The sequence below is a fragment of the Zonotrichia leucophrys genome, unplaced genomic scaffold, assembly GCF_028769735.1.
Source record: "Zonotrichia leucophrys gambelii isolate GWCS_2022_RI unplaced genomic scaffold, RI_Zleu_2.0 Scaffold_50_376499, whole genome shotgun sequence".
Taxonomy (NCBI): domain Eukaryota; kingdom Metazoa; phylum Chordata; class Aves; order Passeriformes; family Passerellidae; genus Zonotrichia; species Zonotrichia leucophrys.
Window position 1 is genome coordinate 57,025 of NW_026992255.1, and position 22,077 is coordinate 79,101.

At 42.3% G+C, this 22,077-nt stretch overlaps 1 protein-coding gene across 3 annotated transcripts in view; it reads right to left on the reverse strand.

Moving 5' to 3' along the window:
* Positions 1 to 22,077, reverse strand: part of LOC135460510 (guanine nucleotide-binding protein G(q) subunit alpha-like) — a 125,916-nt gene that overhangs the window by 13,175 nt on the left and 90,664 nt on the right. The window contains exon 3 of one of the 3 annotated variants that reach the window (XM_064737368.1): positions 17,037 to 17,497. The exons of 1 other annotated variant lie outside the window; for it this stretch is intronic. In XM_064737368.1, coding sequence (XP_064593438.1) covers positions 17,486 to 17,497 — 12 coding nt within the window. In that variant the 3' untranslated portion in view covers positions 17,037 to 17,485. Of the gene's footprint in view, positions 1 to 17,036; positions 17,498 to 19,002; positions 19,154 to 22,077 lie in introns of those variants that run through there. One more of the 3 variants, XM_064737369.1, reaches the window with a different exon arrangement.

A 22,077-nucleotide genomic window follows, 5' to 3' on the forward strand; every position in this document is an offset into this window, starting at 1 on the left:
GCCAGATCTCTGTCCCTGCCAGAGTTCTGCATGCTTTGTTATTGTAATCACGGGTCATGGTAGCTTATCTCCTCTTTTGTATTAGTAAAAGCACTGGCTGGGGTGGGGTGATGGCCCTTCCCCGAGGCTAAAGTTCCTACCATAGTGAAGACACCTGAGAGGGTGGGGGGGGTTATGAAAAGTGACTCCAAGACCAGCATGCTTTTGGGACCCCGACCCCAAAATGCAACAAGAAAACCCTAAAAACAACGAGCCACCTAAGAGTTGAGAGACTAAAGTGATGTCCAGACGTGAGGAGCCAAGTGCTGAGCCTGCAGAGATGCGGAGCCCCTCTCGCCCTGAGCAGAGAGTCGTCCCAACGCTGGGACCGGGCAGGACAGAACCAGGGAAACTAACATCTGATGGGGACATCACGCTCTAAAGGCTCCCACGAGGACTGGATCCCCGGCTCTGCCCCTAGTGGACAGAGCTGCGCATATTCTCCTCCTCTGAGTCACCCTGGGAGATGCGACGGGGACTGCAGCCCTGCCGAGCCGCCCAATCCTGAGCTGATCACTTATAATAAAGGCATTAAAAAGGAGAAGAAGTCTCCTGGCCTTGTTTATTTCAAGCCACAAGACCCTCTCCAGTGTGCTGCCTCTTCTCCCAGGTGCCACGTGGCAGACAGCGTGGGGGGAGCTACCATTTTGGTTTTCCCCTAGGGGTGGGGGGCCAGGTGACGTTTTGCCTTTGCTGATTTTATAGATAAACCATTTTTCTCTGTATTGTTGTATTGTTTGCACCTTTTGCCTCAGTAAAATTGTGACTAATGGTTTTTTTTTTACTTCTCACGGTCCTGTTTTCCCCTCCACTTGGGCAGGGGGGAGGAGCTCAAGGAGTATTAACATTTTTTTCCCCACTGAGTTTTTCTTTTTAGAACCATTACAAGTGGTTACAGTTGTTATGAATGAGTAATGTGATGGTTGGCTCTCACAATTAAGAAATAGATATGGTGTGTATGTTAAGATGTATAGTGATGTTATTGTAATATGTCCTCCCATAGTCCACTTTCCCCTACCCCTTGTAATAGCTTTGGTAGTCAAGGCATTTGAGGAGGGCCGGCTTACTACTAGGAGGCCCATCATAATAACACCTGACCTCCAATCAAGATGTAAGAAAGTGATCTTCACCAATAGACAGCACAGAAGGAGTTAACTGAATAAACTTTGGGAGGCGCTAAGGGTATAAAAGTCAGAGCATCCAATTTGTAGACAAGCACCTGGTTGCTAGTCATGGAGACTCCCAGCACTGTAATTTTTCCTTATTCAGTCCTTTGTTGCATTTTTGTTAAAGTTTAACAAACCATTAATGTTTTAAAAGTGAGAGTCATTATCTCACACAGTCAATGTTAGAAGAAACTTAGCAAGAAGTTGTTTTTTAATATTCCTTTTGATATTGTCTATGTAATTTTTTTCAAACTAGTTTTGTTGGAAATGATACAAGGTTTTAAATGTTTATATAACTTTAGTCAAGGGTTTTGTTTTCCTTTGCCCAGGGGGAAAGGAATTGAAGTTTCTTTTCAAAGGACTGTTTCACTACTCAAGGCCTGATGAGCTTAACATCTCAACAGACTGGCAGAAGAACAGGAGATATACAAAAGATAACAACCATCAACTCCAAACATCACCTCTGGCATGGTCAGAGATACCTGGTCTGGGAAAAGATAGATAAGAGAACAAAGAATGAGAACCTATTTAGCATTGAAGGCAAAGGGATCAATAATCAGTAGGAAATCAAATACTAAGAACTGTGTAACTTGGGACAAATGAAGATTGAACCAATGACTTTCTCTGGGTTTGGACTGTATGAGTATGTCAAAAATCTAGCAAAGATCCTGTGATGGAATGATTTTCTCTGCACAACCCAGGCAATGTGTGGATGAAATTATTTCTGTTGCACATCTTGGCAAGAACAACATCCTGGCTAGAATAAAGTGATGCCTTGATTCTCTTACACTGCAAATATGTCGTTAGAAAGTTTTTGTTTTTCCTGCAGTTTCGGTCACAGCTTTCTAACTTACCAAAAAGATTTATGATAGACATACACAAATGCAGTCCATTTTTAAAGAGTATTCTGATACACAAAAGAAAGCAATATGCTTGAGATGCAGCAGGCAAGGTTGTTTTGTATCAATGATCTAAGTGGACTAATTGATTTTAAGATGCCCATTTAAAGAATCTCTTTTCCATGGGAAAACAAATCTTCACAAATATTTTCTGTTTTCACAGAATCACATAATCACTAGGTTGGAAGAGACCTTCAAGATCATCAAGTCCAAACCATGCCCTAACACCTCAACTAAATCATGGCACCGAGTGCCACATCCAGTCTTTTTTAAAACACATCCAGGGATGGTGACTCCACCACCACCCCCGGCAGACCATTCCAGTAGTTTATCACCCTTTCTATAAAAAACTTTTTCCTGATATCCAACTTATATTTCCCTTGGCATAACTTAAGACCCTGTCCTCTCGTCCTGTCAGTTGCTGCCTGGAGAAAGAGACCAACCCCCACCTGACTGCAACCACCCCTCAGGAAGATGTAGAGAGTGATAAGGTCGTCTGAGCCTCCTTTTCTCCAAGCTAAACAACCCCAGCTCCCTCAGTCATTTCTCATAGGGCTTGTGTTCCAAGCCCCTCACCAACCTCATTGCCCTCCTCTGGATGTGCTCAAGCGTCTCAACATCCTTCCTAAACTGAGGGGCCCAGAACTGGACACAGTACTCAAGGTGTGACCTCACCAGTGCCAAATATCGGGGAAAGATGACGTCCCTGGTCCTGCTGGCCACACTATTCCTGATACAGGCCAGGATACTGTAGGCCTTCTTGGCCACCAGGGCACACTGCTGGCTCATGTTCAGCTGGCTGTTGACCAGTGCGCCCAGTTCCTTTTCCACCTGAGCACTGTTCAGCCATACTGTCCCCAGCCTATACCACTGCAGGGGGTTATTGTGGCAAAAATGCAGGACGTGGCACTTGGACTTATTAAACTTCATCCTGCTGGACTCTGCCCATCCATCCAAATGTTCTAATTCTCTGCAGAGCCCTCCTACCTTCCAACAGGTCGATACACGCTCCCAGCTTAGTGTCATCTGCAAATTTCCTAATGAAAGTCTCAGTATCCTCATCCATGTCATCAATAAAAATATTGACGAGAACTGGCTCCAGCACGGACCCCTGAAGAACACCACTAGTGACTGGCCACCAGCTGGATGCAGCACCATTCACCAGCACTGTCTCTGGGCCTGGCCATCCAGCCAGTTCTTAAGCCAGCAAAGAGTGCTCCTGTCCAAACTGTGAGCTGCCAGCTTTTCCAGGAGTATGCTGTGGGAGATGGTGTGAAAGGCCTTGCTGAAATCCAATTCGACAACATCCACAGCCTTTCCCGCATCCACCAGGCGGGTCACCTGGTCATAAAAGAAGACCAGGTTGGTCAAACATGACCTACCCCTCCTAAACCCATGCTGGCTTGGTCTGATACCCTGGCCATCCTCTAAGTGTAGAGCAATAACACTCAATATAAACTCTTCCATTACCTTACCGGGTACTGAGGTCAGGCTAACTGCCCTATAATTACCAAGATCCTCCTTCCTACCCTTCTTGTGAATGGGCATCACACTGGTCAGCTTCCAGTCATCTGGAACCTCACCAGTGAGCCAGGGCTGTTGGTAAATGATGGAGAGTGGCTTCACAAGCTCATCTGCCAGCTCCCTCATCCCCCTGGGCTGGATCCCATCTGGTCCCATAGATTTATGAACATCCAAGCAGCTCAGCAGTTTTCTGACTGCCTCCTCCTGGATAGCAGGGGGACCATTCTGCTCCCTGACACCATCTACCAACCTAGGAGGACAGTTGTCCTGAGGGCAAGCATCCTCCCACTAAAGACTGAAGCAAAGAAGGCGTTAAGCACTTCCACCTTCTCCTCATCTGCAGTTACTAAGTTCCCTCCCACATCCAGTAGAGAACAAAGGTTGGTCTTACTCTTCCTTTTGCCGTTAATATATTTGTAAAAACATTTTTTACTATCCTTTACAAAAGTTGCCACATTAAGTTCTAACTGAGTTCTGGCCTCTCTAATTTTTTCCCTACATGACCTAGCAACCCCCTTAAATACTTCCTGAGAGACCTGTCCCTCCTTCCAAAGATGATACACCCTCTTTTTATTCCTAAGTTCCTTCAAAACCTTGTTGCCCATCCAGGCTGGATGTTTGCCTTGTCGACTCCTCTTTCAGCACACAGGCACAGTCAGTTCCTGTGCCTTCAAGATTTCTGTTTTGAAGCACACCCATCCTTCCTGAACTCCTTTGTTTTTAAAGGCTGCTTCCCAAGGTACTCTCCAAATAAGGCCCTTATATAGGCCAAAGTCTGCCCTCCAGAAGTCCAGTGTAGAATTTTCATTGATGCCCCTCGTTGTTTCACCAAATATTGAAAACTATAATTTCATAATCACTGTGCCCTAGATGGCCTCCAACCACCACATCTCTCACCAGTCATTCTCTGTTTGCAAACAGAAGATCTAGTGTAGTTCCTCCTTTGGTAAGCTCACTCACCAGCTGTGACAAGTTGTCCTCCACACACTCTAAGAATCTCCTAGACTGCCTCTTCTCTGCTGTGTTGAGTTCCCAGCAGATGTCTGGCAGGTTAAAGTCATTTAAAAGAACAAGAGCTGGTGATCTTGAAACATCCTCTGGTTGCTTGTAGAATAAGTTATTCACCTCTTCATCCTGGTTGGGTGGTCTATAACAGACTCCCACCAGGATGTCAGCCTTGTTGGCCTTCCCCCTGATTCTTACCCATAGGCACTCAACCTTATAATTAATTTCAATTTCCATGGCGTTGAGAGCCTTCCTAATATACGGAGTCACCCCTCCACCTCTTCTCCCTTTCCTGTCTCTTCTGAAGGGCTTGTAGCCACCCATTGTAGCACTCCAGTTATGCAAGTCATCCCACCATGTTTCCATGATGGAGAATACATCATAGCTTTCTTGCTGTACCATGGCTTCCAGCTCCTCTTGTTTGTTACCCATGCTGAATGCAGTAGTATACACACACTTCAAATGGGCTACTGATTTCACCCCCAACTGGCTTACCACCTCTGGGCTTGTTTCTGGATTGTCTAGTGGCATCCCCTTCCCTGAACTTAGTTTAAAGCCCTCTCAATGAGTCCTGTCAATTCATGGGCTAGAATCCTTTTGCCCTTGTTAGCCAGATGGAGCCCATCTGGCTCTAGCAGGCCAGGTGCCATAAAACTTGCCCCATGATCAAAGAACCCAAAATTCTGCTGATGGTACCAGCCCTTATGCCACTTTTTGATAATGTGGGTTCTCTTTCTTTAATCATCATTTGTCCCTGCTATCAGAGACTGAGCAGAACACCACCTCTGCTCCTGCCCCATCAACCAATCAACCCAGAGCCCTGAAGTCCCTTTAATTGCCCTGGTGCTCTTCTTTTCAATCTCATCACTGCCAACCTGGAGTATCAGCAGTGGGTATTAATCAGAGAGCTGAATCAGCTAAGGCAGTGTCCCAGTGATATCCTGTACCTAGGCCCCAGTGAGGCAGGAGACTTTCCTGTGGGATGGGTTCAGTCAAAATACAACGGCCCTCTGTTCCCCTCAGGAGGGAGTCACCTACTACGACTACCCTTCTTTTCTTTTTAATACTAGAGGTAGTGATCCATCTGACAGACAAAGTCTAATTGGGAGGCTCTCCAGCCAGATCATTTTCTTTGGTATCTGGCTGACCCTCCTCATCCAGGGCCTCATATCTATTCTGAAGTGACACGTGGGTGGGTGATAGGGGTCGGGAGGTGTTTTTACTAACTCCTCGAGTAGGGACCTATTTCCACTCCCTTTCATCTACTAGGTCTCCTCCTTCTGTCTGATGGTAAGAGGCATGGGAGTCCTCTGACTCCTGGTGAGCTTCTCTCAGGGATGGAAGGGTGAAACTCTACCAGTCTATTTCCCTTTCACTTTCCCTAGTACTCCTTAGTCTTTCTACTTCCTCCTTAAGCTCCACCACCAGACAGAGCAGATCATTCACCTGTTTGCACTGCATGCAGGCATCTTTTGCACCATCCCCTGGTACTACTGACAGGCTCAAACACTCCTTGCACAAAGGGGTCTTGACAAATGTGTCCTCCTTGAGGGGTTCTGTTTGGGTTGGTATACTTCTATTAGCTATAGCTTTTGATTGTTTGGAGACCATTGCTAAGGAAAAAAACAAAAAACCAAAAAAAACCAACCAACCAAACAAAATCCCAACACAAAATAAAACTCCACTACCAGGACGATGGCTGCAACCCTGCCCGCTTGCCCTGTCTGCACAAACTGCCATGCAATGCCTTCCAAGACATGCCATGCCCCTGTTTGCCTGCTCTAGGTCAGTATGCTCCCTAAAGCCTTCTTTAAACCATCTACCATGGGCAGAGGAAGCCCCTTCCTGTGCCTGAATGGCTAATGAGAGGAAGGGAACCACCTGCTCAGCTCCCTTTTCAAATCACCTCTGATGGGTGGAGGAAGGCCCTCCCTGTACCTGAATAACTAACAAGAGGAAGCCATAGTACCCACTATCTCGTTTTCCTCATTCCACTGTGGTGACGCTAGGAAATGTGAGTATGCCTGTCATGCGAGTTTGAGTCACATCAGTGTTGTACATTTTACCAGGTCTGGACTCTTAGTGGTTTTGTCATTTGAGAAAAGGATCTCTAGCACAACCCGTTCTCGCAAGCATTGGATTCATTGCTCCATGGTCTTCCTAGGGCCTTGCTGAAGCTGGAGATCTTCTGGACAATGGTATCTCTCCTTCACAATGGCCAAGAGTTGCGTCCAGAGGCTGAGGGGTTCGGACTTCCTCACGATCCCCTGGTCGATACTCATGACACAACAGAGATCCCAAGTGCCTTGCTTTAATACCATCCAAAACTGAACCATCACTGCAGTGTCCCAGACTCAGATCAACAAGCTCAATATACTTGTTGTGTTGTCAGGCGAGGTCTTTCCTGAGATTGCACAGGCTTTCTAAGGATGAAGATTTGGTGATTATTTCTGGTTCTGATTGCTTCCTGTGAGGGTCCTGCCTCCCTGTTATCATTCATCAGGTAAATGGATTTGGTCTTATACTTCCTTTTCTGGATGGGGGCAACTGCTATTGGCTTAGGCTGCCCTTCTGGTTTAACTGCACACTGAGTGACCATGGTGTCCTCTGATTTGCTCTCCTTACCCTCCAGCTGTAGGTGCTGCTGTAAGGTGTGCGATAAGCATTAGCCAGGACCCAGCACAGTGCAATGAGCTACCCCTCATTGAAGCTGTCATTGCAATTTTCTTTCAGAAATTTCCCTACCTTATCTGGGTTCTGAATTTGTTCAGGAACAAAATTCCAAACTATTGGGGCAGAGTTTTTCTTCAGGATATAGCCTATATCCTCCCACATCCCATGCCACTCCAGATTTTCCACCACTGAGGCAGATCTCTGAGCAACCACCCTGAAAATCTCAGCCCTGATTCTAAATGTGTTGTAGGCCATATAGAGGAGAGTTAACAGAAATAACAACAAAAACATGGTGTCTTTAACATCCAGACGGAAATGAACATTCTCAAAAGGTGATGTGTCAGACCTGAAGGGGGAGAAGGATGTAAAAGGCTGGGAAAAATCATCCCCTACTTTTCTTCCAACAGGCTGGGGGTGATTATTACTAAACGCCCAGAAGTTGCAGCTGAGACCAAGACAGACAAAACAGCAGCGAATACACATCTCATTGCCTCTGATGTTATTTTAACGAAAACTGATATTGCAGAGTGCACCAACAAAGCAATCTTGGTTTGTGTCCCCGATCTGAAAAAGAACCATTTCCCAGGCAAATTGTACCATATATATGGAGATGTATATAAGCCTAGGTGCCAGAGACCCATGATTAAACAGGGCAGCATGTTGACCAGTGAGTTCTGTATCCAGTATAAAATGTTCCAGACAAAATTGTAATTTTTCCACTTTCTCTCTCACGCCCCTTAAGTTGGGTGACAAATTTGTCTTGGTTTAAGACAAATTAAAGGACAACACTCTGGAATGAGTTGCCTCCTTTTATAAGTTCTAACAAATCCCTTTCCACCAATGAGGAATGAATACAAGTGGAAATAGGTGAAACAGTAACTGTTTACTAACAAGTGGAACAGCAACAGGCAAAAAACCTCAAAACAACCAAACCAGTAAATAACGGCTAGATAAAACATTGCTAAATCTCACAGATTTCCCCCAAGAACAGAGAGACCCAAAATGCCAGGCATATCCCCCCAAGATGGCCCTCTGCAGGCAAGCATGTGGTTTGAAGGACAAAGGGAAAGATGGTGTCAGTCTTCCTCCCATGTCCCGCTCTGCTTATCTCCCTGACGTCTGGAGCTACAACTGGTATTCTCTGGATCAAGGGCTAGAAACTCACAGAGGGATGGGACTTCACCTTCCTTGCAGCAGGAGATGACAGGAGCAGGCAAAACAAGGTGGCTGGGCTGGGGCAGCTCACGGTCTTCTCCCCTTGGCTGGGCACCAATGGCGATCTAGACTGGCTTGCTGGAGCAGGGGCCACTGCTCAGAATTCGCCCCAAGGCAGTCTCCCCAAGTTGAGAAAAAAAACCAAAAAGAGAGTCCAAAAAGGAAAAGGATCTGCCCGTGCTGCCTTGGCTCTATAACAAGAAACCAAGAGCCAAACAAAGCAACCAAGAAAGAGCGAGCTCTGCCTAAGGCAAAACCCAAGAAGCCAGCAAGGCAAAGATCATGAGTCAAAAAAAAGAGAGTGAGCTGCCTGGGAAAGAGCAGACTTTAAAGCACCTGCCCTACCATCCCCTGAACTCCTGATTCTGTTTCTGCCTGAACTGCTGGTCCTTAAAGAGACAGTAACAATTTTTGGGCACAGATGGATATGGAATACAATAACATTTTGGGCTACCCATGGCATGAGCATTTTATCATATTTTCTCTCCCCTCTCCAGCTAAGGAAAGGGAGTGATAGAGCAGCTTTGGTGGACACCGGGCATCTAGTCAGGGTCAACCCACCACAAATATCCAGTATATTTTGCGCTTTTTTGAAAAGCTTTATTTTCAATCCTTTAATGTTTTAAATTTTAAAAGGTCAAGGGAGTATTAAAGTTTTAAGCTGACAGAGAAAGTAGAGGAAAAGAAAGGCAGAAAAAAAGAACCAAATGAAACCCAGAAAGTACTGGTTTCATGGGGAAAAAAGTATTTAAAAGCCTTACCGCAAAAGATTTCAGCTTTCAAAAGTCCCTTTTCAATCCAGAGTTTGAATGAAGCCAGCTTTAAAAAAATGCATAGGAACATCAAGAAAACATTAAAAATGTATTAAAAAAATTTCTTAAAAATACAAATATTTCATGCCAGAAAACACACAATTTTATTGGATCACATGTTGTGAATTAAGTAAAAAACTCCCACCCTCCAAAAACTTAAAATTATACAAGATTCTTCCTATTTGACTGTGGTATGTGCCTTTAAGTTTAGCTTTCAGAGACCGGTACAATGAAATTATTCTGGCCTTTTAACCTTTATTACCAAATGATATAGCAACATATGACATTGTAGCTTAGTCATAGAAATGGAGGATGCTGTTTTTTTTTTTTTAATGGAATATCATTATGATTCTAACTCTTAATAAAAATCATAACAGTAAGGAAAACCCTTCCAAACCAAACTATTCACATCTTTTCAGTTTTTTAAAAAGAAGATTGATAATATATTAACTTTGCATCTACACCCAGTTCAAAAGAAATACTGAAATACACTGCAGAAAAGTTCTGTTATGTCAGAACACCTGTTAAAATACTTAGATGAGACAGGAAGCCTGTTTCTGCACAACTATAAGTTCTAGTGTAGTCTGAGTGCACCCTGCAGGTGTAAAAGTTATTCATGTTTTGTACTCAGCAGATTTGTGTTTTAAATGATCCTTGAAGGATCTTTGAATTATTGGTGCTACTATAGTTCTCCAATGTCAAGCACCTAGTTGAGCAGAAGCAGCAGTAAAGAATTGTGGTGGGTTGACCTTGGCTGGATGCCAGGTGCCCAAAGCCCCTCTATCACTCCCCTCCTCAACTGAACAGAGGAGAGAAAATATAATGAAAAGCTCATGGGTTGAGATAAGGGCAGGGAGAGATCACTCACCAAATACTGTCATGGGCAAAACAGACTCAGGGAAATGAGTTTATTAGCAATCAAATCAGAGCAGGATAATGAGAAAGAAAACCAAATCTTAAAAACACCTCCCCCTCACCTCTCCCTCCTTCCTGAGCTTAATGTTACTAACAATTTTCTTTATCTCCTCCCCTAGTGGTATAGGGGGACAAGAAATTGAGTTTGTGGTCAGTTTGTCACACTGTTTCTGCTGCTCCTTCCTCCTCAAGGGAACCACTCGTCACACTCTTCCCCTGTTCCAGTGCAGGTTCCTTCCACAGGGTGCAGTCCTTCAGGAACAGGCTGCTCCCAACATGACTACCCTGCAGTTTCACAAGTCCTGCCAACAAACCTGTTTGAGTGTGGGCTCCTCTCTACAGGTCCACAGGTGCTGCCAGGACCCTGCTCCAGCACAGGCTTCCCATGGGGTCATAGCCTCCTTCAGGCATTCACCTGCTTCAGCGTGGGTCCCTTCCATGGGGTGCAGTCCTTCAGAAACAGACTGCTTCAGCATGAGTCCTCCACAAGGGTCACAAGTCCGGCCAGCAAATATGCTCTAGCATGGGCTCCTCTCTCCACAGGTCCTGCAAGGACCCTGCTCCAGTGCAGGCTTCCCACAGGCTTACAGACTCCTTCAAGCATCCACCTGCTCCAGTGTGGGTCTCCTCCACAGGCTGCAGGTGGATCTCTTCTCCCCCATTGACCTCTCTGGGCTGCAGGGGCACAGCTGCCTCACCATGGTCTTGCACTATGGGCTACAGGAGAATCAGCTCTGGCACCTGAAGCGCCTCCTGTCCCTCCTTCTCCACTGATCTTGGGGCCTGAAGAGTTGTTCCTCTCACATATTCTCACTCCTCTCTTCTGGTTGCAGTTGCTGTTGCACAGGTCTTTTTTTTCCCTGCTTAAATATGTTATCCCAGAGGTGGTACCACCATCACTGATGGCCTTGGCCATTGTGGTGGTTTGACCAGGAAGAAGTGGGAATTCTGGGATGCTGTGGTCAAACCAATGGATGTTCGGAGTTTGATACTGACACCTGGTGTAGCCAGTGGGGTTTGGACACACCTCCGAGAATACACAGGGGTTAAAAAGCAGGGCTCTGGCCCTGGGAGGCTCTCTTGGGACGTCGAGACGAAGAAGTCAGATCTCCCTCCCCTGTCCAGCCGCTGCTGCTGGGCGGGGGAGGGGCAGCCACGTGGTAGGCCCTGGGCCTGGACAGAGATGGGAGGTGAGGAGGCCCTCGAGGATGGAAGGGTGGAAGATCCCAGGGAGTCAGCCCTCGGGCAGCCATCTCCCCCCAGGAGGGAGAGAGAGAGCCGGCGACACCGAATGTGATAGCAGCCGGCCCAGGAGGAGAAGGGGGGGGAGAGTGCCCGGCCGGAGCGGCAGCGTGTGTGGGAGTGCCGCAGCTCCGGGACAGACAGAGACTGAAAGTTTTAACCCCTTTCTTTCATGATTGGGGCCTTGCAAAAATGCTAATCCTCCTCGAAGCTGAATAAGAAGGGAGATAAGAGATGAGATGAGACAAGGACCTGGCCCGAAGAACGTGGAGATGATTGAATGGGGAGAGATGATTTGGAGTGGCCTTTTGGCTGGACTTTTCTTGTGGCCATGGACTCAGTTTGTTCCTGTGACACAGAGACTGCACTTAGGGGGAAGCAGTGGCTCAGAACCAGGAGGGTTCATCGTGAGGACCCCCCGGCCCCAGGGGGTTGGAAAAATATGGGGGGGACAGATGTCCCAAAGCAGAGACTGTGCCTTTTTGGAGTGAGACAAGGCATCCTTGAAAGACAACCCTAAAAGCAGCTCTGGCCATGCACGGTGGTGAGAGCACTGGGCATGGAAGGAAGATGTCACAAGCGGCAAAAGGACTTTTTTCCCGGGCGGTGCCGAAGTGACAGGGAAGCACACGAGGTTTCAGTGTGTTTCCAGGGGAAGCCTATGGAACAAGAAGGACTCCTCTCCTCTTCATGAACTGAAGTTTGAGTATACTAAAGTGTGGTGCCAGGCTGGGCAGTTGGTGATTTGGGAGAATGTATCGGATTGGGAAAGTCAGATAGTGGGGAGGAGGAAAGTGGTTTTTTGTAAGGTTTTCAATTTTTTTTCTTTTCCTTATAGTTTTTCCCTATTTTCCTGTAGTTTAGGTAATAAAGTGTTCTTTATGTTTAAGCTGGAGCCTGTTTTGCTTATTCCTGGTCACATCTCACAGCAGACACCAGGGTGAGGGCATTTTCATGGGGGCACTGGCTCTGTGCCAGGCTCAAACCATGACAGCCATCAATGTGTCTCTCCTGAAGCTAGCTGGCATTGGCTCTATCAAACATAGGGGAAGCTTCTGGCAGCTTCTCACAAAAGCCACGCCTGTACCTCCTCTCTAGCAAAACCTTGCCATGCAAACCCAATACAAGAATAAACTACTGGACTACCGCAAAAAAATTTAACAAACATTAATAGAAATGAGCACACAAAAATTTGATTTCCATTTTGTTCTAAACCTCTTAACAAATGTAAAACAACATAGTGCGGCCCTATAAATGGTACCGTTAGAAAAAAACATTTGCTGTCAGACTTTCCAAAGTCAAGGTAGTGCTTCTTTACTACAACAGACACAGCAAACCTTCTGTAGATTACAAATAGATATAGACTACGTAAGAAAAATATGATCAAACAAAATTCAATGTCAATAATTTTGATCTCTGTGTTTTTCTTTTTTTGGATCAACAGAAATAAAAACATTTTAAAAAAGTCATGAAGTGGTGCAATTGGCACCCCAAAGACGGCTATGGGATTCACCAGGGTTACACAACTGCAGTGTTAATACCTCTTTACTCCAGGGTATGTTTCCATTCTGTCTCCACCCAGTATATGTCTGTACCAGAGTCCATAAAGGGAACAAGTGTGCCCAAGACCTTTTTTATGCTCCAGTGACAGTTACTTTTTTGTATAACCTGTACAATTAATTGCACTTGGTTCTCTGGCCCAAAAAAACAGCTAGATAAGGACTGAAGGCAAGATGCAAAGAAAGTATGCACATCCCAAGAGTGTTCATTTATCTGCTTGTACAGCAACAATACATACTGAGAGCATAGTTCTCAAAACAAAGGTCATAGCTTATTAAATAAAATAAAATCTAAAAATAGAGGAACATCTCCAAACAAACTACTTGTCACATAAGTTACATTTTGAAAATATTCAAGAAAAGCTCCAAATTTGCAAAACATGTGCATGCAATCTATAGCTGCACTGTATACAAATTAGCTAACAAGGTTAACCAAAACAAAAGCCAAAATTAAACTCTGCCCTATTGGTCATGGGAAGAAAAATGCAAAGTCACAAACCTTAAACAAACTTATTCAGCATGAAAATACCATAATCATAACAGTTTTTTCACAGTATTACTTACCCCACCCAATGCATACATTTCATGAGCTCTAATGCACATGAGAATTAGAGAAATGAAAAAAGGGATTCAAAGCAACCCTGTCTCAGTTACCCTTTGAACCCAATACTAAGCTTGGTTTTGTCAAACTGAAGACTGTCCACAGAGGCCACTTGCTCATAACAAATCATCTCCTTCTTATCCAATATCTTAGGTCCACCATAATAATAAATAATCTACAGAAACCAGTCAAAATGTATATACATTTTTCCAAAATTAAGGCATGCAACAGAGGCTTTGCCCTTTGATTCTGGAAAAGCATATTGTCAAAACAAAATTAACACCAATAATGTCATACCTAAGTTTTTTTTCACCCACCTCCTGTTCCAGAAATAAAACACTGGTCCTTTTTCTCATGCCTCACTTTTAGGTAGACACCTAAAGTTAGATTTTGTATTCACATTGTTGTAAGAATGGAGGCACATAGGTCCATATTCTGAAATCAGGCAGGCATGAGACCAGAACTGCATAGTGTGAAAATGTAATAAACTCTAATGTTTAGATTTTATACCGACTTTAAGCAAGGAGAAAAGAATGCAAAAATATTTCAACAATCAAAGTAATTATGAGAATACCTCTATCAGGCAATATATCCCACTATAAATACAAAACTAGTAGTAGTGCCACTAATAATAAAAAACCAAACACTTGATAAAAAAAAAGTTAGTTAATTTCTAATATTTAAAAAATCTCCATAATTAATTTGCTTAACATTTAGCCAATTTTCTAAACCAAACCTGAACTGTATAAAAAGAGGAAGCTTTCTTGCATTTCAGATGTGTGCTGGTTTTGCATTAATTGATTTGTGGTGAGAAGGGAAAGAGCTAACTATGGAAGTAATTTTTGAGAAGAGCTACAAAGAGCTTCCTCTGTGTCTAGCAAAACCAATAGCTAGCTAGGCTCTAAGAAATAACAACCTATGAAATAATTTAAAAAACTAGATCCGCCTCTGCGAGATTCATATTTTAAAGACAGGCAAGCCTGGGAAAAGCTCTTTCTCTTCTGTCTTTTAGAGAGAGAATTTCCCTCTCCCCCTCCCAGCGTGTTGGCCGGGCAGGGGGAGACTAGGCTGTGGGACCAGTTCAAAGCTGCCAGGCAGGGGAGGGGAGGCCATCAGCCCCAGCGTGCTGCAGCTGAGTCCTAGCCTGGCTACTGAAATCCTAGCTGCTCCCCCATCCTCCCAGCACGGCCGCTGAAGAAACTTTCATCTTCATGGTAAACAGCTCCTGCAAAAAATCACATGACCACCCGAAGGCCTGAGCAAGATATTAACTCTTTCACTGCACAGATGAAACTTGCAAAACATTGATCCTATTTCGAGTGAAAGAAAAGAGCAAAGACATGTAAAACACAACATGAGACACTGAGGTCAGTAAAGAAGTCAAATTTTAGATTGGAGGAGAATGAGGAGATGCCTTAGTTTTGGGCTGAAATCCTCTTGTAAAGCTATGGAAAAGAATATAATTGATACATCATACTCTTTTTCCTTATAACTCATTAAATGCATTGGAGGGATGTAGCATTCTAACCACAGCCATTAACAGAGGCACTAGTGTTGAAATAAGCAGATGTTGCAGGAGCTGTGATCAAATGAGAAGTTTGAACAGAGAGAAATGAGAGCGATGAGAAACCTTGCCCCAGGAATAGAAGAAGAAAACCTCTCTTTCCCAGAGATAGATGAAGAGAACTTTTGTTTTTATGCTAGAACAGCTCATCCTTAAAAATAGCACCCTAATAAGTTGACATGGCCCAGGAACGCAGCTGTGGGGAGGCTGTGAAAGATAGGAGGGACTTCACAAATGCAGATTTATGGACTACTGCTATTCCTGGAAATTGAAGCCATGAGAGAACTGTTTCTTGTGGAGAAGTCTCCATAATCTTAATAAGAGGGACTTCTCTCCCTAAGTGAACTGAAGAAAGACTATTCCAGAGGTGGTAAACTGACTGAAAATACCAGGTTTTGTCTCTGTACATTGACAGTGAGAAAGGAGAGTTGGGGGGAGGAAAAGTGTTTTAAAAGTTTATTCTGATTCTTATTATTTTTCTTTTAGTTCTGTTAATAAAGTTTTATCTATACCCTTTAAAGTTTGAGCCTGCTTTGCTCTCCTGTTAATTCTTATCTCGCAACAGAAAATGAGTAAGTAATTCTAGTGGGTGCATTGGTATTTGTCCAGCACTCAATCTACCACATTATTTGGTGCCGAAACCCAAGAAACGAAAAATTAGCAAACCAAAACCACTACAGGATGTTACAACTTTTACCACATAGGAAGTGCAAACTAAAAAAGAGACACCAATAAAATCTTGAGAAAAAAATTGTCCATTTTTGCTGACAGTTTCTTAATTCATGGCAGTAAATCTTATTTCAAGCAAATTTTGTGAGTTAGTAGAAATGAACAAAGACATGAGACTGAAAAGCTTTTAGTAATTTCACATAACATAAATGGAACATAACTGCATCAGTTAGTTTCCCAAAAAAAATGTTTACTGGGGGCAGAAAATATTTTCTAAAGTTTCAGAGAGTTTTAAGAAAATATTTCAATATGAAATTATTTCATAATTGAATGCTGGATTATGTAAACACAATTTGTACAAATGAATTAACTAAATAGGAAGTTAAATATTTTGCTCTCAGAGAAAAATATATATAATATGAATACCCATATAGCTATTAAATTACTGCTAATGAAGGAAAAAAATCAGAATCATTTCAAGACTATGACATCTTAGTCATTACCTTAAAATAAACTCCAGACCTCTATTACATAGAAAAGTTGCCCAGAGAGTATTCAATATTTTTATTGTCAGAATGCATGGTCATATGAATATTTGTTTTCAGATACTCAGTAAGAAAAATCACTGTATCAAGCATATCTAAAGTAAAAGAGAAAGAATACTTATAAAAAAGAAACAACAATGACAAAAAAAAAAGCTAGAAACATCTTGTATAATTACCATCCTTTAACATCTGCAGGAGCTATCACAAAATCTACAAGAATCTGTAAGCAAGCATTTTAACCACCCATTCTCTCTACTAGGAGTAAAATGGTGGAATTGGAAAGATAAAACATGGATATCACACCCCACACATATGCTTTTGTATTTGACTTCTCATTTCCCATTAGCAAAGGGTAGTTAATCACTTAAAACATTATATTCCAAAAAAGATAAAGTGCTTCTCTTAAAATATAAAAGAAGGAATGAAGAAATTTTAATGCACTGAAATATGAGTAGCTAACATTGAGTTTTCAAATTTATGCCTACAGTATTCTATATCTGGCATATATATTAAATAATCTAGGTCCTATTAATTTCAAAATTAAATATTAGCAGATGCATGAACTTCAGTGTGATTAATTAATTTTGTGGGCTTGCAGCTGTTTTAAAATGCAATCAAAAGATATTTTTAGTTCTTTGAGTGATGCTGCTAACCTATCTTACCTCTGATAGACAGTTTTCCTACACTTGGAAAAAATATAATCTAAAAGTCACTTCTGTTGGGCTAAAATATGAAAAAGTAAAGAAGAATATAGGAGATGGAAACAAATAATTTATAAAATCATTTGAGCAATGTTAGAACCCAGGGCACAGGGAATATTTCTCTGCCTGCCCTGAGGGGTCCTGGCCCCCAGAGAAGCACTGCCTTTAACCTTGGCCCATGGAGAAGACTTCCAAGACTTTGGGATGGACTGGAGTCTACAAGTGTGTGAAACAGATCATAGAGAATGGTGTAGTTTGTCACAGGGTGATAAATTTAGAGTTTTGGGATTTTAGTATAGAGGTAGATAGGAGGCAAGATGGACGATCTTGGGCGTTGTCTCAAGCTTCTTCTTCATCTACTCCATTTTCTGCAGTGTTGGTGGCACAGGGTGATTTGCCACAGGAAGCCGCAGTGCAGAGGTTACATGGACAGACAAAGGATTAGTTATTGGTAGAAAGGTAGAAATAAAGTACATTTTAAGAGTTAATTGGATAAAACAGCTTTAAAAGACCTTGAAACCGTACATCTTGTGACCATTTTTGCTGTACTTTCTTGTGTGCTAAGTCTGGCAGATGACATGCCAATTTTCTGATAAGATAACAATGCACAGCAACCTGAAGACCAAAAAAAGTCCTATGCGTCTCTCAATCCTGGCACAGAACTGTTAAAAGGAGGTTTTCCCCCATCAGGGGAGCCTCTGGGGCCCAACGAGAGGGGCTTCACTCACAGAGCAATACAGGCAAATGCAAGAAATTTCAGCTCTAACCAAAAGGTAAACAAAAAAGGGAAGTAAGCAATGGCTTTAAAAAAATTTGCTTTAAATGTAATGAAAAATGAAAACAATAGAGAGTAGGACAATATGGTCACAGACAAACAGATAATTTTATAATGTCAAATGTAAAATAAAACAGGATAGAGACCAGCTAGGTGAGAGAGAAATAAATGACTGACAGAGGAAGACAGATAAAAAGAAAAGCAGTTAGGAGTAGACTGAGTTCTGTTTTGGGTTGTAGAAGTTTATTCTTTATGAAGCACTGAAGAAAAAATGTTCATGGCTTTATTGAAGCCCTTTTTAAAGCAAATCCTCATAGGAGGAAATGTAAAACTATTGGGGAACCAGCTTTTACCTCATATTAAACAAGGCTCATGAACAAAACAAGTAATCTTTAATTTCTTTATCTGCACAGATGTTAATTGATTACAATACTTGAAATCCTACTGCACTCTTTTCCATATCAGCTTGCTCTTAGGTAATCTATTTCTTGTGGGAAAAAATTGCATCAGTAGCTTCACAGTATTAGAAGCATTTAACTGACTGCAAGACTTTTATTTACTGGGTAATTTTTCTTTAGTTTTGTGTGTCTGGAGGAAGACATCTAAGAGTACTAGGAGCACTAACTAACATGACTACTATAAATCCCCTTTTCCTGTTCCCTGCTTCTAAGCTCTCTGCTTCAGCTTTGAGATGCTGAAGAATACTTTTTACAAAGATTCACAGTTCAGTTTTTTATTATGTGTATTCCAGACCAATAAGCTATTCTTTAGAAGCATTTCATTTCAACATCCCAAAAATATAATAATTTCTTTTTAGAAGGCCATAAATCTTGCAGATTATTCATCATCTGAGAGTCAATGCATCTCACACACAGCTTGCATGCTGATGCTTGGGATTCTAACCTTCATACTCTTTGAATACCAGGTAAGGTATATGAGGGAGGTCGTTTTTTCCAACCTATGTTGTTCACATAGCCCTAATGTTTGGACTTCATACTTACTTTAACCAGGGAGAAAAAAATGTCATGTGAAATTACTACTTTGTTGCTCAACATGAAATTTCACTGAAAAGACCCAAAACTTTTAAGACTCCACTACTTGAGAGGAGAATTTATGTAATTTGACTCCATACCTGATCCTGATATCTTACTTTTGTGTGTTTGTGTCCTGGGGTGACTTCATGGTGCTGAATTGCATCCCCATTCATCTGTTTAGTCCAGAAATAAGTTTTGCACCTTTAAGACTGGTTCTGAGAGCAAAGGGGGGGGAGAGAAGAAGCGCACCATTTGTTATCAGAAACTACACTCACTCCTACACAGTCCTGCTCCTAGACTGTGTTGTCTGCAGACGGACAAACAGCAGGACAGAGCTCTCCTTTGCTTTTAGCTATCTGAGGTGTTGTTATTATATTTCTAGAGTCCCATACCTCCTGGCTGGTTTTCTCACAAGCAGCTCTTTACAGCAGAGTTGTTCCCGCTTCTTCGTCAGGGCTCCTCAAAGCCTCTTGCTGACCAGCCAACCACCAAATACACACACCCCCCCCTTATCCCAGTTATCTTCATTAACCACAGCTGCCACCCAATTAAGGACATCACAGCTGCAGCCCATTTAGAACAACTAGGATCGGGGCAAGGCCACCTATACAATACATATATTTTACTAGGATTCCTACTATACTGAGGCAGAGAAGTTCTCTGAACTGTGGGTTTTCTTTTCTGTGGAACTGTTTAAACCTGCTCTGGAATGAACACCCAGAAGAGCACCGGCAGCTCGCATCTGTGGCCTGCCAGGCTGGGCCGCGGCATTTCCAGTGCCAGACAGACTGATAATAGACTGGATGAGCTGAGCTGTAACCCACGAAAAGGACTTTCTGAGTTTGTCATCTCTTCAGATTGGCAAGATGCTTTATTGGTTTATATTGTTCATTTTTTTTGTGCTGGTGAATGCTTTGCCTGTTAAGTAAACAGGTTTTTTCCATTTTTCTCCAAGGAAATATTTTCCTGAACCAGTTGGGGGAGGGGCCGATTGAATCTGCTTTCTAGAGGAACCCCTTTGGAGCTTTTGTCTCAAATTTACCCTAAACAAGGACAGTTTGTTACAGTAGATTGCTTCTATGGGGGTGGGGATGTGGAGCTATTAACAAAGTAAACTTGGCCTTCAAGACAATTTCAGTAAGATTTTGGACTTTAAAACCATTTTCCCATATCTGCTTTTTTTTTTAATTTTTAAACATTTCCTATAGGGAAATAGGCTTAAATAAAGAAACAACTTCACCAATAGAAACAATTTACAGCAAAATTCTTGGTCTACTTTAAGGCATAATTTTACCTTTTTAGTGCCTATGGTTTCTTGTAACTTGCTCTATCTTACATTAGGTATCTTGTTATAAACAGTTAAGAAGTCTCATGGGAAATTATGTATATGGATGGTCCTGGGGTGACGTTATGATGCTTGTATCCCCATTCATCTGTTCTGTGCCTTTAAGACCGGCTCTGAAGAGTGGAAGTTGTGTTTGGGTTTCTCTTATCAGGGACACAGAGATGAGCAGTACATACGGCTGTTTTTCACTTCTTGCTTTCAGCTTGCTGCTTTGCTTGCTCTCTTTTCTGCTCTCGCTTCTGCTCTGCTTTGGCCTCTGCTTATTAGCTAGTTCTAGCTAAACAGTCCACATCCCTTCCTGGACTGTCTCTCCTCCCCTGTTTCTGTGACCATCTCGAACCTGCTCTGGACTGGAACCCGGGAACACCAAAGGTTTGGCCTGCAGCAGCTGCCCCAGAGCCGGAGGGACTGAGAACAGAGCAACCACCCCCGAAAGAGACTTTCTGATTTTGTCATCTTTCTCAGAGCGGTGTCATCTGCTATTGTTCATTTTGTGTGCTGGGGGGTGCTGTGCCTGAAATAAACAGGTTCTTTCCACCTCTCTCCAAGGAATTTTTTCCCGAACCGGTTGGGGGGAGGGGCTGTGTAGGTTTTGCTTTCTGGAGGGGCCCTCCTTTGCAGATTCTTTAACAAATTTGCCCTAAACCAGGACAGGATTTAAATAAGATTTTCTGCCTGATAACCACTGCTGAGTGACATCTTCCTGACAGTCTGTAAGAAGAGGCAACTGTCTTCTGGAAATTACACTGAAAGGGAACAATAATGGGTAAAAGTGCTAGTACTTCTTTAGCACAGTAGTAAATTTATTTAGTAAAAGTTCTGTAACAACAGGAGAGGAAAAATAAAAAGCCTTCCTTCAGCAATTAGACATGAAGAAAGATAGAAAAGGAGAAATGGGGGGACTACATTACCTGGAGCAACGACTTCTAAGCCACTATGGACAACACTGGGAATGTCAGAAGATAAAAAATTTAATGTTTTAATTCAGAATTGGAAAGGATTGACAAGAACATAAATACACAGGTCAGATTTCTAAAAAGATAATTTTAAAAATTATTTTAAAATATATATAAGATTTTTGTAATTGAATTTGAGTGTCAGTGGCTGCACATGAGATACTATTGTACATTCACAAAAACCTTGCAGACAGGCAATTTTGAGAATTGCTGAAGTCCATTTCTGTAAAAAAACAGGACAAAAATCTCCACCTAAGGCTTTTCTGAATTTTATAAACCGCTTCTCTAAAATTCAAGATGCATATAAAAAATTCAAAATTTCTGGTTAAATAAAATGGAAACACAGTAACAGTTTACTCAAATGGAAACTAAAAACCTAGTCCATAAGCCACCATTTCCTATGTCAGATCCCTTAAGAGATAACCCTCACCTTTTATCTTAAAGCTCAGTCGAGCTTATATTCTGAAACTGACAAGACAAAAAAGTGTGATGAAGTATGATACAATGCCTTACCATCAGTTTTGAGACATTACTATGTAAACAATAATTTTTACATTTCTCAATTGACTTTCATTATTCTGATAATAAATATTTCAAAGATCCTAGATTATTATAATATAGGACAATGAATTTCAGACTCTGCCTCTTTAATTATATCACTTACTATGAAGCCAACACAACACTGGAAGAACTAACTTCCTTAACTTACAACATGCTTCTTCCTACACTGATATTAAAATAATCCAGCCTGGATGTGTTTTTTTTTTACACTGTACAAAGATTACAAATGTCTACCTAACTGGACTTTTTGAATTTGCTAAGTGTCACTTCACTCTCT